The following is a 20919-nucleotide window of genomic DNA, read 5'->3' as shown; positions in this document are numbered from 1 at the left end:
AGTCCTACATTGGGCCTGATAGCTGTCAGGTAAATAGCAACACGGTTGAATTTTCATGGATGTGTGCAGTGCTTAACTTGTGACCGAGGTGGTGGGCGCTAGCACTCATTTTTGGGGATGAGTACTTTTTTCTCATCTTCAGAGCTTAACCCAGAGCAAGAGAGAGAAGAACAGAAGAGGAAGAAAGATGAAAAGGATAAAAACTGTGAAAAGGCATGGATAAAAATGAACCTGCAAGATTGAGAAAAAGAGACAGGAAGATAAGGGCAGTGGAAGAAAGAGGCATGAGGTTGAGGGATGACAATGGGCCCGATTCAGGAAATCTACTACTTTTTTGAATCCACAAACATTTCCAGCAATACACATGTAAAGCTGTGTCGAGTTGTTAAATTGCCAAGAATTACATAATGTACACTATGTAGCAAGGGACAACTGTGGTACACAGTGCTATATTAAACTAAGTTATGATTATTTAATATGAAATCAAAGCATGTGACCTTTCGGAAAAGTTATTTGGTACAGGTACCTGATTTCAGACAATAGCACTGATGAATTACATAACTGATGTAGATGTTTTTATTCCTTTTTTAACATCGCTCATTTGTATTTAATGATAATAAGACTTTGTTTATTGTTTTGTGTATTGCACTTTTATGATTTTAAATAATCAAATAAAGTGGTTTGACTGACTGACTGACTGATATCAGACAATACATTTTTTTATTCCCCAGGTTCAACTTGAAATACAAAGAAAATGGAAGCAGTGGCATTTGAAGAAACATTTCCAGGCGAGCCAGCAGAAGCACTCGTCGGCCAGCAGTGGTGGGAGCACCGCGACTCAACTCGTGCCTTTGAGCAAGTCTAGTCCAAAGGATCAAAGACGGACCCAGGCGCACAATACCAAGGTCCTTTAAAAGAACTGTTACAGGCGGGCTCTGCAAACCTCACCATCAGACATTCGAGAGAACTGTTCCAATCGTGAATGAAATACTGTTAGGACTGCCTGTTGGAAACAAAAACATACTGTATCACAGCGTAGGTGTTCCAAATAGCGGTGTCATGTGGGGATGTAGCCTTTTCATATAAATGTATATTATTACATGTTTTGTCCCTTGTGTATACTATATACACGTGTGTTGATGAATTATTCTGTGCACTAGATCTATGGTCTGTGAAAAAAATGTGAGTAACTGGTTCAAATTCGTCTAGCACTCTGCCCTTGGAGTAAGTGTTAGCAATCTTTGTCAATGCTTCATAATGCACCACCATTCCTCAGAAATGTGACACTGTAATGGAAATGTACTATTGTTCCAGAATTGGTACTTCTGACATGATTAAGTCCTGTGAATAAGAGTGTAATATGTGCCCTGGTGCTTAGGTGATAGTATATACTCTTGTCAAAATCTTAAATTTGCACATGAACTGTTTGTGTATATTTTGGAAGTATTGTATTAAAGTTCAAATTGTATTGTTTAGCTCGTAAATCATTATGAAATTCATAGCATTAAAACATTTCTAAGCGAGTTACATATGGTTAGCCACATTAAAACCATGTTTTCATGAACAGCACAATTTGTGAACGTGGATTATACTTTGCCTTTGAGTGCTTCATCGTCACATATGAACGTTCAGATTATATAAATGACTTTAATTCCTGTCAAATTCATAGCTTGCTCTTTTTACAAAGGGCGAACCACATACAACACACTTTCAGTTCTATTGTCCATTTCCTAGATAGGCTGATAGTCAAGAAGCAACATGCACCTTGTGTCTTCTCTATTTCTTAAATGGTGTATTGCCTGGAAGTATATTGATCATATTTTGTGACTATCATATTTTGTCCAACAAAGTTCAAGGAATGCCTGATCAAGCCCAGATTTTCAAGATATTCACGTAAAATATGCCTACGTATAATAATTCTCAATGGAATTTTTTTAGATTGTTAATGGTTATATGGCATAGATCTGCCCATCCTTAGGCCTACTTTAGACACCTCTGATTTTTAATGTATATTTTGTGTTCCACTGTAAGCCTAAACCAAATGGTCTACTTCACTCATTTAATAATAATATGTGTTACCACCTACTAGGAAGAACTGAATAGGACCTGTGTTTTGATGACTTGTAGAGTGGACTTTGAAGCAGAGGGTTCGAGAAATGTGATATCTGAGCAAGTGGTGAGCAGGCCAGCAAATTCATAAAAGAGCCCAGCCAGGGGTCTGGCTCGGCTATAAGAGCCAAAGCACTAGCCATCCAAAGATTCCGCATGTGAATGATACAATGTTATCATGCAATACATTATAAAAACTCTTAAAATCAAAAATAGTACATTAATGACTATTAAACCATGAACTAGTAAGGTTTTGCATAGCACCCATACTGAACTGAATTACTTCTTGTCACTCTGACTTGTCATGGAAAGTGATATACACTGAAGAACAGTGGTTTGTCTAGGATCACACAATTTGGTCAAGTGGAGAAACCACGATCTGAGCTGAAGGTTGCCTAGTACACTCAGTACACTTTTATCACTGGATGAATAACCCCTTTCTTTTCCCTTTAGAATCAAAAGAAAATGTTTTGTAATTATATGGAACAGTACAGCAATATCCAGTGGCCTTATCCTAAAAAGCGGTCAGTGGACTGCAGCAAGGACAGCAATATAAATAATTAATCTATAACTTATCTTTTACACTAACATCAGTGTACCACTTTTCCATGGAAGAACTAAAATCCAACATCTTTTGAGCTCACATTAGCTGGATGTTATTGTTACTAGAGTCCTCTGTCTTAAGACAAGCAGAACTCTTTCAGCAGGGGTATATCCAGCATTGCCAGATTGAGGGGGAGGTAGGGGGTACAGGGGAGGGGGTTGGGGGATCAAATGATATAAATATCCTGGTGCTGTTAGGCATGTTAGTGGTTCAGGTGACTGGCAGCTATAATCAGGAGGTGTTGGTTCAAATGTAGTGACAAATGGCACACATGTAAACCACTATACATTGGTAAAAACATGGCAGAATATAATGGCTAATCAACAGGGGTAGCTTTATTTTTATAATGTTAGGCTAATAAGATAAAAACACCACCTAACCTCAGTCACTTTGCTGCGCTGCCCTAAATCAAAGTGAAAGGGCAGGAATGCACCATATTTATCTAATACAGTGCATTCCTGTCCCTTACCTCTGCGTTGGCTCCGTTTCAACAGTCTAGCACTAATGGAAGCATCCTTGCACCCTTTTCCTGATACGACCAACACCATTCGATACCGCCAAAATGCTAAATATTGGTGATAGATGGACTGCTTGGATAGAGACATTTGATGATTTAATTCATGCACTTGAAGAAATTAATAACAAAAGATTATCAAGTATTTCAAAAATCTTGCTGGTGAAAGTGTAAAAGAAGTCATAAAGAGAATGCCACGAACCGATAATGAAGTCACATATCATCACATTAAAGAAGTCGCACCACTCTAATAAGTCCAAAACAGAAGTGTCCATCCAGTGATGTATATATTTTCAAAGCTTCCTCTTTATTCTTCTTTACAGTTTGATAGTTCATAAGCAGCCAACGCGTTTCGTTCTTTGAAAAAGAACTTCGTCAGGGCTGTAAAAACATTTAAAATACATATGTAATACAAAAGTGATACAAATTGTACAACTAACTTGATACATTATATTATATGTGAATCACATTGACCATTCGACAGAAGTTACGAATAGCACCATACTGATAATTTAGCATGTCCATGACTTTTGAACAGCGTTAATTATATACTGTGCGAAGCACAGCCATCTGTTTTTTTGGACATTCCATATTGTTGGGTATTATAATCCTTCAGTATTGCACTCTTCTAGAATCAGGCGTTATGAGTCACATGCTTTATGACTAAAAATGACACCGTCCCTACACAAGATAAGCTCTAATTAAAGCATATGTCATTGTTTTGAAATGCGTTTGTTAAACCTCTCTCACCTCCAATGCCATGTACGCTGCCGATCGACTAGATGTTCCTGTCGGGTCTCCAACAAAAACGCGCAAACATCTTTCAGTTTTTTATATTCAGAACCACGTTAGTCACATGACCTTACGTGTGTTTGCAATTTGCTTGGGGCAATCTCTAAATCCCGGATACTAGAAAAAAACGTTCAATAAAAGCCATGCTCGAGAAAATTACCGCTATTTTAACATACATTGTTGTGCCACACTCACATCCAAAATACTATATTTCACCAATCCTGTAAGGTTGTTCTGGTGACTCTAAAAGTCTCGCGGGCATGTTTTTAGTTTTATATTCATTAAGCCACGTAAATCACATGCCTTTATGTGTGTTGACAGTTTACTAGGGACAATCTTACAAATGCTAGGTGCCGAAATCCACGCGCCTATCGCATTTTGAATAACAGTTCTTTATACACAATAGAAATGTAGAAACTCTTTGTAATAAATTCCGGAGGTCCTACACACAAACCACACCTCCAAAACCCCGAAGTGAATCCTACAATTGCGAAAAAACAAACAAATAAATAAATTCCCACACTGGTCATACAATTCAACACCAGCATTGTCCTTGACCGCCCAAAGCACCACCTCCTGACATCTGCGAGATACAACCAGCCAGCCGCCAGTGATCAAATACTGTTATATTCACAATGTCTAGATATCATAATAATTATATCCAAGTTTCATATCTGATATTCCTGGTCTTGCGGGAAAAATTTCCAAACTTAAGGGGGACTCCCACATCAAAATACCTTATTACCACAATATCTTCCAGCTTGTTATTTCGATGGGGTCCCAGATTGTTTTCATAAGAAATAATGTAGTTCCTAATCTTGCAAGGAAATTCCAAACCTACGGAGGACTCCCACAACAGAAAACCATATTACCAAAATATCATCCAGCTTATTGTTTCAATAGGGTCCCAGATTGCTTTCATAAGAAATAGTGTAGTTCATCATCACTATTGTGCCCCTTATCGGTACTCCGCAATCTACAGATCCAACCCGCTTCATTACGTCTTAGTGCGGTCTCTCTGTCACCCCCCGTAGGTCTCATTGGGACATGATCTATACCATGAAACCAGATTTCAGGTCTTCCTCCATGTTGTTCATTCATATGTGATGTCATGGGGTATCTTGTGTCCCTATTACGAATGGCCCGTACATGTTCCTGAACTCTACTTTTGAGGGGTCTAATAGTGCTCCCCACATAAATCATATCACAACTGCAACCTATTACATATGTCACATATGTTGTTCTACAAGTAATGATATGTCTAATGGTAAAGGTCTGTTGTGTATTATAACTAAACTCCTTTAGTTTGTTCTTTCCGAATTGACAGACATTACAATTAGTACAAGTGAAAAAGCCATTCACTGGTCCAGGTAGCCAAGTTGCTCCTGTATTTTCCTTATAGGATACATAACTGGGACATATCATTTCCCTCAAAGTTCTACCACGTCTATATATGATTTTTGGTTTTGGGGAGATCACCTCCTTTACCCCAGGTATTTCATGGAGCAGGGACCAATGTCTACAGAAAATTCTATATACATCCTGACTCTGCTTATTAAACCTAGTCACAAAGCTGATAGGGGCTGATCGATTCTTGTTCTTATTTCTAATGGGGTCAGTATGATTGGTGCACAATAACGTACTCTCCCGTGATTTTGCTAGGATACGTTTTTCTGCATTATCCAGAGTTGATTGTTTATATCCCCTTTGTTTGAACCTACATTTGGTGTCTTTTAGATTCTCCAAGAAAGATGTCCTGTCACTACAATTTCTGCGTATCCTAATCATTTCTCCATATGGGATACTATTGATAGTAGCCTTAGGATGTGCACTGGTGGCATGTAAGGTGCTGTTACTATGAGTCGGTTTACGATACAAAGTACTTTGAATCTTATTGTCGCAAGCCACAAATGTTATATCCAAGAAATCAATCCTATCAATAGAGTATGACATAGTTAAGGTCACATTGCATGAATTATCATTTAAGAACATGAAATAACCATCAAGTTCAACCTTAGTGCCCTTCCAAATCACAATGATGTCATCGATATACCTCCCACAGAATAAAATATTTTCCATCCAGGGGGAGGCTTATCTGCCCCAGGCATGTTCCTGTTGCCAAAGTCCCATAAAAAGTCCCGCTTACGAAGGAGCAAATTTGGCTCCCATCGCGGTACCTTGTAGCTGGAGATACCACTGCTTATCATGTAAGAAAAAGTTATTTGAGAGTATCAATTCCGTCATCTCAAGTAGCATGTCATTGTGTTCATACCATTCAGCTGATCTCGTGTTAAGAAAATATTTTATTGCCCGTAGGCCTGTTTCTTTTTTGATACATGTATATAGGCTGACTACATCAAAGGTAACAAAAGATAGTCCCTCCGCCCATGTGACATCCTCAAATTTATTGAGGATGTCTTTGCTATCCTGTATGTATGCTGGCAGATTTTTTACCAGCGGCTGCAAAAAGGAGTCCACATATTCTGATAATCGTTCAGTGGGTGAGTCAATGCCTGCAATGATCGGTCTGCCCGGCGGAAAGGGCCCCCCCTTGTGTATTTTCGGGAGGACATATATACATGGGAAATTAGGTTTACAAACCATAAGGTACCTAGTTTCATCTTCTGTCAACAAACCCCTTTCCTTCCAATCTCCCAACTTAACATTTATAAGAAATGTGAGATCAGTAATGGGGTTAGATCGAATTTGTTCATAACAGGAAGTGTCTGACAGCTGCCTTGTAATTTCTCCCATATAGTCTGACTTTCTCATAATTACCACATTTCCACCCTTATCGGCTTCACGTATTACTATATCATCATTGTTACTCAATGCCTGCAGCGCTAGCTGTTCCCCCTTTGTTAAATTATAGGGGCCCCTATCTCTACGAGTACTCTCATTCAACAGTTTATGTAAGTCTTCCGTTACACGTGTTTTGAAAGACTCAATATTAGGGTGTGTACAATGTGGTACAAATTTCGATCTCATTTTCAAACCACTGTCTATATCATCCTTTGCCTTCACTCCCAGTTCTTTATTTAGGTCTTCTAAAGTAATGTTGTTTTCCTCATTGAGTGACATAATTAAATCTATACCTTCCACATCCCCCACTGTATACCCAATGGGTGCCTTACTCACAGTATTAGACTCCTTAATTCCAGGATTGCAATGAAAAAAATGTTTTAATTTCAAAGTACGTACAAATTTATATAAATCAACTATGACATCAATGATTTTACAAGGTTGTGTCGGGCAGAAACCTAGACCTCTTTGTAGAACACTATTTTCCTCCAATGTAAGATTATGATCTGACAGATTGATAATTGACAAGCCACTTGTATTTGGCATCATTGTGTCTAAGAGGGCCTCATTCGTTGTACTTTCATGCTCTTCAAGTAATTAGAGCTTCTGTTGTGTAGGGACGGTGTAATTTTTAGTCATAAAGCATGAAGATTTTGTTGCTTTGTGTTTCTATTGTGCGCATTTTTCAATATTTGGCGTTTAGATACTGGCCCTAGCTAATTGCAAACAAACGTAAGGTTATGAGACACACGTGGCTTTCCGAATATAATAAAACGGAAAGTTGTTCGCGCGTTTGTGTGTGAAATATAGTTGAACTTCTGGCTGATCGGCAAATTTGTTATATTGTATTGGAGGCGAGAGAGGCCTAACAAACGCTTTCAAATATGGTGATGCATTGTTTAAAATAGAGTCTTTCTTGTATAGGGACGTTGTGGAGGGCTTGTCAAATTGAGGATTTTTCATTGGAAATGCACAGTAAGGTAACATACAGTGTTTGGTAAAATATTGGATGACACAACATTGGTTATTATCTATATGGTGTTATTACATTACAGGCACACTAGCCCTTAAACAATCGATGGGAATTAGACATGTGACTCATAACGCCTGATTCTAGAAGAGTGCAATACTGAAGGATTATAATACCCAACAATATGGAATGTCCAAAAAAACAGATGGCTGTGCTTCGCACAGTATATAATTAACGCTGTTCAAAAGTCAAGAAAACATTGGTAGGTGCATCTAATCTTTTTGAACTATATATTTGAATAGAGTACAACTATTGATTAGGCCAAACCAATGTTCTTTAAATGTTATCGGATGTATACATTTAGTAGAAGAAAGGGCGATGTCTCACCCCAGCCGGACGCACAGCATACATGAAGCATAACTCTGATGCCATAGTATCCATTTTCATCATTTTTATTCAAATTTCTTCAAGCTTAAACATTTTCATCCTTGGTACTTCTCGTCACATGAGAGACATCTTATGTATTTTAATCCTTATCAACTGCAAACATGCCAATCCTGGCCTTATTTTGTAGCGCGGTACAGAAGTATTGCCCATTCATTGATCCAAATAACCCAATGCATTTCGGGCCTCCGTTCGGCCCTTCGTCAGGGGTACTCTACAATTTAAAAACATAGTTGTCAGAACATGCCTTTAAATCAATACACCGCACCAATATCTATGTTGAATTGTACTGCTTTTACCTTTTATGCATTAACGTTTTCCCGCTCAAAGTAACCCTAGAGTTACCCCTAAATTGATGCCCACAACCATCTCGACAATACCCACATTCAAACCCTTCAATTTGTATCCCAATCCAGTTACAAAACACCCCTTCAAAAGCAAGTTGTTGCCTACCAGCTAAATCACCCCAAGCCTTTACCTTCTAAATCAACTTCCATGAACGCCTCTCGGTTCAAACACAAACCGCCGTGTGCTGCATGCTTTCCTAAATCTGTGTTTTTAACACCTGTGCTCGATTTTAACCCTCCTCCTTCTTTTCGTAGCTTCCTTCGTTAACCCTATGTCTCCCTCTGCATTAGGCAATCACCTACATGTGCCTCAACAGTCTTTAGTGATTCATTTAAAGCGTCAACGTTTGTTTCTCAAAAGTAACCTCCACTTTAAAAACACAGATTTAGGCCACAAATGCATTGGGTTATTTGGACCAATGAATGGGCAATACTTATGTACCGCGCTACAAAATAAGGCCAGGATTGGCATGTTTGCAGTTGATAAGGATTAAAATACATAAGATGTCTCTCATGTGACGAGAAGTACCAAGGATGAAAATGTTTAGGCTTGAAGAAATTTGAATAAAAATGATGAAAATGGATACTATGGCATCAGAGTTATGCTTCATGTATGCTGTGCGTCCGGCTGGGGTGAGACGTCGCCTTTTCTTTGACAGATACTAGTACCTACGTGGGACAGGGCAAACCACGATTTCCGGGCTAGCACGCAATCTAATTCAAAATGAAATAAGAGTTCAGGATAAAAAGAAGATAAAAAAGAGTGCATGCTGTCAAACACCTCTTTTTTACATTTAGTAGAAGCCATGTTGAGCCTGTGGAGGATGCACCTGTAATGAGTGCATTTTCAATGGTGTATTGACATCATATATTATAGTGTTTTCTATGTGACTTGCCCTATCAGGAATATAGATATGAAATACAATTTGTTTACTAATTCAATATTTATATAAGCTGTTATGTACAATCATTGGACATGCTAAATTATCAGTATGGTCCTATAACTTCTGTCGAATGGTCAATGTGATTCACATATAATATAATGTATCAATTTAGTTGTACAATTTGTATCACTTTTGTATTACATATGTATTTTAAATGTTTTTACAGCCCTGACGAAGTTCTTTTCAAAGAACGAAACGCGTTGGCTGCTTATGAACTATCAAACTGTAAAGAAGAATAAAGAGGAAGCTTTGAAAATATATACATCACTGGATGGACACTTCTGTTTTGGACTTATTAGAGTGGTGCGACCTGCAGTGGGCCTAAAAGTTTTGGATCAAGTTGATCACCCCCGTGAAACGGTGGGGGTAGCAAGGTTGCACACCACGTTAGCTAAACAGCTTTCTTTTTTCATTCAATATTTAGGAGGGCAGGTGAGAGATCTGTCAGGAGAGGTGCGACCTGAACCTTAGGGTACAGTAATTGAACCGTTTCTTTTTGGGTTAGTATCACATTAAAGAAGTGTTGAATCTCAAGTTTAATCCAATGTCAAAGGTTGATTACGAAAGATACATCTTCAAACAGGAATTCCAGAAAGCTGGTGAAAGCATTGATAAATTTGTGGAGCGACTCGACACTCATCTGATATTGTAAGTTCAATTAATTTAATTATAAAGACGTTATGCATCTGACAGTTGTTGATGGATGCTTGTCAGGTTTATTCAGACGACAAATGCTGAGAGAAACTCTTAGGGGCCTATTTACAAAAAATTGGCGTAGGGCAGCACCGCAAGACTTCTTACTGAACTACCCTATACCAATTCATAAGGACAGGAATGCACCGTAGGCAGCGCTGTCACATTTTGCAGCCGTGCACCAACATAGGCTCCCTTGCACCATGGTTCATGGATGTCTGCATTGTTGGCAGGATTGTGCAGGAATGGGAACCTTCCTTTACAAAAACAATCACAAGAGGCGATTTCCTTTTTCTATGTGTGCTCCAGAATGCTGAAAAAAGCAGGAGAAATGTAAAGATATCTCTTCATGACACCTGCTTTAGGGAGGCTCAAGGTTTTAGTGCTGCCCTAGGTTTACCAACTTTTGCAAATCGGGAGTAATGTCAAAGTCCATGGGTGCTGCGTGGGAACACCCACAGCAACACCTATGGAAAGCTTCTTTCACGCAGAGTAAGGCAAGGCAGCGACTTGCGCCGCCTCGCCTTACTTCATATCTACAAGGCCATAAAAAGGGTGGCTTTGCTTGGACTTGTAGATATGGGCCTGCACTGTGCACCACCAGAGCGTAAACAAAAATGACGCTTTGAAGGCACATGAGAGCAAGTCTGGAGCGAGTGTTAATGACTGCCAGAGTTGAAGAGCGTGCCGATAGACAAGCTACCCAAAGAAGTTGTGTTTTAGATGTGGATTTTTGCTTCCACCCAAAGGTAAATATCTTGCTCTCTGAGAGATTTGTAAAGGCTGTGGGAAGGAGACAGTTTGCGAAGCCAAGAGAAAGGCAAGTGTGTCACGGCTTAAAAACAAAGTGGCCGTCGAAATGTTTCAGAAGCCATGTTTGACACGCACCCACAAATCAAAGCAGTGATGTCAGTTAAGAGAAATCAACACCAAACTGTGTTGATTGTCATCTAAATCAGCATCAAACAGTTCCTCTGTATGAATGTCAAGTGAGAGTGAAGGAAACAATTGTGCCATGTCAATGTTTACCTCACAAAAGTGTGCAAATGTTGGGCTGGCCGCTTGTGAAGAAAAATGTTGGTCAAAGAAAGATTGACATGCCAAAGCACCATAGTCATTTAAACCTTTTTCCTAAAATTACACTGAAAGTAAATGGTTGTTCGATACCTTTCATTACCGACAGTGGTGCATCGATAAACATTATGCCTGACGAAAAATACTATTAATTATCTCCATTACCGCAACATATGCCATCGAAAATCAAAGTGTATACATGGGCTGCATCGATGCCCTTAAAAAGTCAAGGTTCATATGTAGTGACATTGAAACACAAGAAAACAACGTTACAAGCACTCAACCATATGCTTCAAGGCACAGCGTACAGTGCCTGTCTACTCAGTTTCAGCACAGCCGCTGATATGGGATTGATTTCTGTAAATTACAACATGAATGCTCACCAAGAAATAGTAAGTCAGTTCCCATTGTTATTTCATTGCTTGGGAAAACTTAAGACTATGTAAGTGAAGTTGCATATTAATGAGGACATCCGTCCTGTTGCTCAAAGACATAGACAAATTGCTTTTCATTTGCAAGTAGCTGTTGAGAAAGAACTTAAATCCTTACTTAAGGATGATATTATTGACCTTTCCACTGGTCCAATGCCATGGGTTTCTCCCATAGTAGTAGTGCCCAAAATGGACAGTGAAGGAGCCGTACGCATATGTGTTGACCTGCGTCAAGCTAACAAGGCAAATGAATGAGAATGCCATTCAGGTCCACACATTGCCGACATGCTAACGCAATTTAATGGTGCAAAGGTCTTCTCTCGTCTTGATTTAAGTTAGAACTTGAAGAAGATTGCAGGTACATTACCACCTTTTCTACACGTGTTGGTATGTTTCAATACAAAAGACTAAGGGCCTGATTTAGATCTTGGTGGATGGGTTACTCCATCACAATGGTGACAGATATCCTGTCCGCCAAAACATAAATACCATAGGATATAATGGGATTTATATTTTGGCAGACGAGGTATTCATCACCGTTGTGACGTAGTAACCCATCTGCCAAGATCTAAATCAGGCCGTATGTTTTGGTGTGTAATCGGCTGCAGAACTGTTTCAAGATGTCATTCGTCATATTATACAGCCTGTCATGAATGTGTTCAATTACAGTGATGATATTGGTTTTCGGAGGTGCACAAAAAGAACACGATAAAACTCTTACACAAGTATGTAGTTTACTTGTCGAAGCAGGCTTGACTTTGAATGCAAAACAAGTATGAGTTCCATTAGACATAGCTAAAGTTCTTTGACAATATCTTTTCTGATGGGGGCAAGACACCAGATACTGCTAAAGTACAAGCGCTGTCAAATGCTGATCCCCGCAAGATGTTTCCAGGGTGCATTCATTTCTTGGAATGGCCAGTTACTGTTAAAGATACATATAAGACTTTGCCACTATAAGTGCTCCGTTGAGAGACTTGATAAGAAATATTTTCCATTTCATTGGTCACATGAATGTGAGAAAAGCTTCAAGAAAATTCAACAAGCCCTTGAGAATACTACTGAAATGGCATATTTCAATTTGAAGATTCATACAGAGGTTGTTGTTGACACTAGCCCAGTTGGGTTAGGCGCCTGCCTTGTACAGTGCTGTGGACACCCGAATACTCGAAGGCATATTGGGGTCGATTCACAGAACTAATCTGAGACAAAATTCTAAACTTACTACTTTTGGTATTTACAGAAGGCATTTAGTAGTAGTAAAGTTAGTATTTTGTCCTAAATTAGTATTTTTGTCTTAAGTTAGGATTTTGTCTTAAATTAGTATTTTGTCTTAAATTCGGATTTTGTCTTAAAATAGTATTTTGTCCTAAGTTAGTATTTTGTCTTAAATTAGTATTTTGTCTTAAGTTAGGATTTTGTCTTAAGTTAGGATTTTGTCTTAAATTAGTATTTTGTCTTAAATTAGTATTTTGTCTAAGTTAGGATTTTGTCTTAAGTTTTGGTCTTAAGACAAAAACTAACTTAAGACAAAATACTAACTTAAGACAAAATACTAACTTAAGACAAAATACTACCTTTACTACTACTAAATGCCTTCTGTGAATACCAAAAGTAGTAAGTTTAGGATTTTGTCTCAGATTAGTTCTGTGAATCGGCCCCATTGTGCCTTATGCAAGTAGAAGTTTGTCCCAAACACAAATTGCTTACTCACAACGTGGAAAAGAAAGCTTAGCTGTGGTATGGGCTTGTGAACATTTCCATCAGTGGCAGCTCCTCTGCTATGGTGGAAGAGTGTCACCCCACTGCTTTTAAGCAGTGTAACATAAAGGAAACCTAAAATTATAATACCTTTGCCTTATTATTATTATTTTATGTTTTTGTGCTGCTTTGCGGGTGAGTGGGCAAGGCTGCTCTGCTCTCAAAGTAGGGCTGGGGAGGAGTGGTTTGCCCACTCCTAAGTGCACATGACTGTTTGGTCTGCCCTCTCGGGCCACCCAAAACTGTCATTCACACTTTCCCTGTTCTCCATGCAGGCTTCATTAGAGCCGGGGTCGATAACAGGATGCTCAGACCAATCACAATGCTGCATTGCAGCGTTGTGATTGGTCAGGGGAGCCTGGGTGATTACCAATCACAATGCCATATTGCACAATTGAGTCATTGAAAGACTAGATGACATCTTTGCGACATGGTATGCTCCACCCATAGTGAAGTCTGACAATGGCCCCCCTTTAAATAGTCGAGAGTTCAGATATTTCTTGGAGCATTTGAAATAAAGAATCAAAATAGCATACCTCTGTGGCCACAAGCCAACAGTCATGTTGAGAGTTTTATGACTATGCTAAGGTAAGCAATGGAGCGTGCCACTCATGAGAAGCTCAATTTGAAAACTGTGTTGAATTCTACCTTGAGAGCTTATTGTTCAACATCGCACTCAACCACAGGTGAAAGTCCTGTGAATTTGATGCTCGGGAGAGCAATGAATACCAAGTCACCTCAATGGACCAGTCAGAGAAAGAAGATGAGATGACAACTCATGATAAGGACTTGGTTTACAAACAAAAGATGAAAGTGTATGCTGTCAAAAGATGACATGCAAAGAACTTCGTCTTTAAGAGAGGAGATCCAGTGCGTGTGCAACAAATGCTGTATAGAAAATTTGATACTCCTTTTTATGCAGGACCTTTCCAAGTGGTGTCTACTAAGGGACACATGGTGACTGGCCAGTGTCCTGGAAAGTCTATTAATCGAGACACTTCTCATTTCAGGCACTTGGCCAATCGTTCATCAGATCTAATAGTTAAAAGAGAGCCTGGATCTGAAACATCAGCAACTGCTGTTGCTTCTAAACCGTTGACGCAGGTCCTGGACATCGGTGACAATGCCTCCCAGTTTCCCAGAACAAGATCAGGTCGAACAATTAAAGCACCAAGAAGATTTACTGAAGAGATTTGAATGTATATGTCTATTTATATATTTTCTAAAAAATTGCCGGTTTTTATTTAACAGAGGGAGATATGTAGTGTCTTGTGAATTAGAATTGATGGAACTTGTCTGGCTACAGATGCACTCCGTAGAACTGTGACGTAAGTGTTAGAGTGGCATGCACTGAAGGCTGGTTTAGAATGTTGAGTTTGCGGTTACACGCAGAAGAATAAATACATGTATTACTAAGCTCCGTGTGTGGCATAGTCCGTTGCGGGTACCGAGGCTGGGGAGGACGCAATACCACAGTGATGTGTTCTTCTCAATAATCTAAAAAATAAATAGAAAACTACACTCTTCTAATTCCTTCCCCGACACTCTTAGCACTGCCACAGCGCGGAGATACCCTTTTGGGGGTATTCAGGCGCTATACAAGACTCTAAATAATAATAAATAATCACGATTTCGGTCTTGTTGGCGTTCAGCTTTTGATAGTTGGTCTTTGTAGGACCGGGTGTCACCAGGCCCTATGGGGGTAGCGTCGCGCGAGCAGGTAGGCACCCAAAGGCTTACGTGTAAAGTACTCAGATGACTATAGAAACAGAATGCTGGAACTATTGATGGTACCAGAACATTACAAAAAAGTTCCCCATAATAAACTCCTGAAATTAGAAAATGAAATTGCCAATCTAATTAATACAGCAAAAGAAGAAGGAGTAATTTGCATAGACGAATACAAATTTTTAAATATTGTCTCTCCCATTACACCGGCTATATATGGACTTCCAAAGGTCCATAAAAACCTTGGAAATCCACCTATGAGACCAATTGTAAGCAGCATTGGTTCTCTGTTGGAACCACTAAGTATCTATGCGGATTGTTTCATCAAGCCATTGGTACAACAACAGAAATCATACCTGAAAGACTCCGCTCATGCTATTACAGTCTTTGAAGGGAGAGCTTTTAATAGGGTAACCCAATTTTTGGTTACCCTAGATATAGAAGCTCTTTATACGAACATCCCGCAGGATGACACAATTAGAGTTATTAGATCCTCGATACAACAAACGGATCTCCATGGTGGTCACATGGAATTCATTACACAATGTATCACGATGGTATTGAAGAACAACCTTTTCCTCTTTGAAGATGACCTATTCCAACAGGTCAAAGGTACCAGTATGGGAGCCACATGTGCTCCCAGTCTGGCCTGCCTGTACGTAGGGGAGTTTGAAAACAAACATGTGTTCAATGAAGCGGCACCATATTTTGAAAACGTGAGTTCCTGGTACCGCTTCATTGATGACATTATTTTCATCTGGGAAGGCAACCAGGAAGAATTAGAGAACTTCATCAGTTGGTTAAACCTAGGTGATCCAAATTTAAAATTCACCTCGGAATTCAATAAAGAAAAGGTCAATTTCTTGGACATCTGCATCAAAGACACAGGAGGTCAGCTAGAAGTGGAACTTTATAGTAAGCCTACGGATAAAAACACCTTATTACACTATAGCAGTTTCCACCCTAAAGCACAAAGGGACAATATCCCCTTTGGGCAGTTCCTGCGTTTGCGCAGGAACTGCTCTTCAATACATGATTTCAATAAACATTCAGATTTCCTCAAACAAAAACTACAAGACCGAGGATACCCCAAAAGACTAATAAACCAATCTTATAAGCGAGCAAAGTATTATAATCGCGAATACATGCTTGATCAAAATAAGACACCAAACGCCAGTCAGAAAAAAGAACAAATTGTATTTGTCAGTCAATTTAGTGAACAAAGTAATCAAATCAAAAATATCCTAAATAGAAATTGGAAGATTTTAAATGATGGGCAAACTCTAAAATTAGAGAAACCCCTTTTTGCTTACAGAAGAAACAGAAATATTAAAAATAGCCTAGTAAAAACCTACATACAAGACAAGAAGGAAGAACAGAGCACGATGTATGGAACGAGAGCAATAGGCAATAACAAGTGTGGAACCTGCTGTATCTGTAAACACTGTGTGGTGGCTAAATCTATTATCCATAACGGCCAAGAGATCAAATGCAACAGTTTAAATAACTGTCGCAGCAAGAATCTGATTTATTTGTTAATCTGCCCCTGTGACTTAGGTTATGTTGGGGAGACTGGCAGAGAATTAAGACTCAGAGTGCAAGAACACAAATCAGCCTTAAGAATAGGGAAAGCCAACGCACCCCTCACTGAACATTTCCAAAAGCTAGGCCATAACTGTGAAGACATAAGATGGTTTATTTTGGAAAAAATATCAGGAAATAAGAGAGGTGGTGACATCACTAAAAAAAGAAAAATAAGAGAACAATGGTATATCTGCAAATTAAATACAGTACAAAAAGGGCTCAACTCACGAGAAGACTGGATGTCAATAACTAATTAAGACCCAGCTGTAATTTTAAATCTTCAAATGAAATAACTTTATAAGAAATAAACAAAAATAAAAGGTGTAATCTCGCTATACAGGAAGTACCAATAAATAATAGATAATAACAGGCATAAATATCCGTTTTTCGAAGTAAACCGATTTAAAAAGATATATAATGAGGTGGTATGATCTCATCAAAGAAAATATAAAGCATAAACTACTATCATTGTATAGTGTCTATGTTCTTTATTTCATCAACAACTATTAGATCCATTATAAACATGAATGCGAAAAGCGGTTTCACATGAATATACAAACCCTCCCCTCCTCACACTTGTTTCTGAACAAACCCTTGTTCCTAAACAAAGGTTTTTTTTTTTTTCAATAAAGTTTTATTTTCCGCACGGCGCAAAGTCTAACGTTGCGCACGTATAGTAAAGGTACAACCGGGATGCCCAATCACAAATAGAGACACAAGAAATGACAGGATAGACGTAATGACGATCCACGCATACGTCAGAATAAATAGAAACCGATGTAGGACAAACAACACACCAGAGGATACCGTGACGGACGCAGGGAAACGCCGCCGGTTTTTGCAAACACGCCTAAAGAAAATAGGTAAGACTCTGTCAGGCTACTATCCTAACAAGGGAGCATAGAGTATGGGGTAGTAAATATAGTTAATACAATGTTCCTGTAAACTTAAAAACCTAGGGAGACTATAGTAAAAATGCATTATTAACAACTTAGTTCTTGTGATGGCCCCTTCGCTTAAACTAGTGTAATATAACCGCGAACGAGCCCGAATTTCACTGTGTAGACTTAAGCCGTAAGTAAAATACATTAGGAGGCAAGAATAGTCCAAAGGGGAAATGACTTCAAGTAGAAAGAAGATAGGGAACTGGGAGTATGAAAAACAAATATCTAGTATAATTGGGAAACGCTGCCGTTTCTTATAATCACGTATAAAGAAAGTAGATAAGATCCTGCCGTGCCACGATTCCAACAATGGGCACAGATTATGGGGGCACTACGATATTTGATATAAGACAATATATAATCTTTATGACAACTTAGAAACTCAGGGTGATTATAGGGAAAATACATGATTAACAAATGAGTATTTGAGATAGCTCCTTCGCTTTAATAAGGCTAACACAACCGCGACCGAGTTTGCATTTCACTCGGTGGATTGTAGCCGTAAGTAAAATATGAAAGGAGGGAGCAATAGATAAAATGGGGAGATAGGATACCGTGATGATAAAAGATAAACATCTAGAATAACTGAAAAATAGGTATAACTGAGCGGAACATAATTCGCCGACACATTTTATTCTTTTTTTAAGGCCCCAATGACAGAAAAACGGGGAAATTTGAACAAATTCAGAATCTCGTCAGAGTAATGGAGAACAGAGAAACAAGAACTATGACATCTCGCTCCACTAAAACTCAATGAATTAAAATAAGTCAAGGAACAACGAAAATCATATTAAGAACCCAATCAGAGGTCGGAATATATATTTTAAAAAAAACCAGGTAATTATCAAGCTAAGGAATCCTATATTGGAGATTAAATCCAGAACAAATTGGAATAGAACTAAAGATAACAATAATCTTTAATCTCCACAGGAGTCATCGTGGCTACCTGGGCATTCGCCCCCCAAAATACGTGAGTGGTTAATCACCAGAAATTTCGGGTGGTTTCCATTTAAGAGAAACACAGAAAGAGGTAAGAAGAAGGTCAAAAGGAATTGTTTTTCTCTTTCCTAGCATAGCAAAAAAGAAATAGTAAAAGAAATGATTCAGCACATTTTGAAGTTGGTTTTATAAGTGGAACTTTTGGATGGTTGAGAGTGTGAATGTGAAGCGAAATTAATTGCATCTAACGGTGGTAGGTGATTACCACACCCTACCAAATGAGTCTTAGTATTGGCATACACCTGTGTTGTAGAAGGAGGTCATTTTTCCTATCTTTGGGTTTACTATTAATATGACATACAGGTATAGAACAGACTTTGTATATACTAAAAGAAAGGATAGTTCAATACTGTTCAAACAATTATGGGTACTTCATTCGGAGTTTCTAAAGAAGATTAGGCCTTATAAAATTATGAGACTTTAAAACTCTGCAATACTGTCTATGAATATCTACTGTGCTCCAAATGTTTACTCAATCAAATATACATATGTTTATGTTTATAGATTGTTCTACAAAGGGAGTTCAAAAACAATTTTCTGGTCTTGATAAAGAAGGCATTATTTGATCTGTCCTTCGAAACGCGTCGACGCCCCCTGACGAAAATCCACAATCACTTCTATCAATTTATGAACAGTAGACCTGGATGCATTATATTTCAACACCCTATAAGTTGGTCTAATTGTCAATTGTGAATGAGGTAATCAATGACATATTATTTTGTCTGTTGGATTCTCCCAATTAAGCAAGATGAAAGATAGTGCAAGATAGGATTTTGTTCTATTGTGTTTTTTAATTTTGTATTTTTACATGTTTTTAATTGCAACCATATTCAGTAACTAAGGCTGTTTTTGGTTTTTTTATATTGATTGACATAACAGTATATGTATAAACTTTTATAATAAATTGAAGTGAAAAAAAAGCTCTCTTCGTGACATCAGGATTCTGTGTGCCAATACGGAATATAGGAATGATAGAATAAGAGTGATGAATGTATGCTGAATGACAGTTAAATAGCACGGGACTTTCCGTTTTTGCTTACTCCCAGAGGACACTTTTTGATTTTGATTACGTGTAAAGTGACCATACAGCACACACATCCACTGAGACAGGGAACGCACGCAATAATTGACACCACAACGGTAGGTTGCATAAAACCAATCAACTTTATCCAGATCAACATTAGGATCAAGGCATTTCATTAGAAATAGATTTGGCAGTACCTTAAAGCGTCAAACATGGCATGAGCTCCAAGCGCTGCACCTGGCGATTCCTGAGAGCGTCAAACACAGCATTTACGCAAAGCGCTGCACATGGCACTCAGTAGAGCATTACCCATGGCATTTCCTTAAAGCGCTAAACATTGCATTTCATTAGAGCATTAAACGGTACAAGTCATTACAGCGCTAAACAGTGCATTTCATTAGAACATTAAACAGTACAAGCCATTACAGCGCTTAGACTGGGCATTTCATCCGAGCGTGAGACATTGCACTTCATTATAGCGCTAAACAGGACAATAACACAAGGCGCTAGATGTGGACTCAGAGCATTACACTGGCAAGAAATCAAGCGCTCTACATGGCAGTACATTAGAGCCATATGGGGGGCAATTCATTTGTTTCTTCCTCCCAGGACAACTTGGGCGGACTCTCCGTGCCCCACAACGTCCGGCGACTCTGGGAGTTAATTAGCCCTGCACGGGGCCAGAATCACGGGGGCCGGGGGCCAGCTTATTCCCCCTCTTCGGGGTCAGTAGGGCCCACCAGGTTCAAGGAGAACTTCCCTGGGGGAGGGGCGAGTCCAGGGCCTCTCTCCGGCCATCCGCCCGCCTCCCCCAGGGGTTACCTGTGCTGGCGGTCCTTCGCGGGTCGTGTGTGGCACTCCTCGGCCGGGCGGGGGCTCGCTGGTCTTAGAGCCCCTCCAGCCAGCCGTGTGTAGCTCCCGGCGGCGTCCGGTTTGAGGGGACTTGCGCGGGGCTCCCGGCAGGTCCATGCGTGGCCGGGGAGCTACGCGGGGATCAGGAGACGGCCCCGGGTCCTCCTCTGTTTCCGGGGGCTCGGGGATTTTCTCAAAGGTTTCGGAGGCCCGCGCCCGCAGCCGCCAATGGCAGCGCGGCCTGCGGGGGCGCGATTGCGGGAACCAATGAGAAAGCGGCGGGGGCGGCGCTCGGGAGACCAC

The 20919-nt window shown here is 39.5% G+C and overlaps 1 protein-coding gene across 1 annotated transcript in view; it reads left to right on the top strand.

Annotated features, from left to right (window-relative positions):
- The window catches only part of SCTR (secretin receptor), a 416552-nt gene extending 415086 nt beyond the window's left edge, over nt 1-1466 (top strand). Inside the window, exon 13 of the mRNA XM_085647486.1 lies at nt 732-1466. Within this exon, the coding sequence (XP_085503612.1) occupies nt 732-914 (183 nt within the window). The 3' untranslated portion in view covers nt 915-1466. The remainder of the gene's footprint in view (nt 1-731) is intronic.
- The last annotated feature ends 19453 nt before the right edge of the window (nt 1467-20919 follow it).

Source organism: Triturus cristatus, chromosome 3_2, assembly GCF_964204655.1.
Source record: "Triturus cristatus chromosome 3_2, aTriCri1.1, whole genome shotgun sequence".
Taxonomy (NCBI): domain Eukaryota; kingdom Metazoa; phylum Chordata; class Amphibia; order Caudata; family Salamandridae; genus Triturus; species Triturus cristatus.
This window is presented reverse-complemented; position numbering and strand designations above follow the sequence as displayed.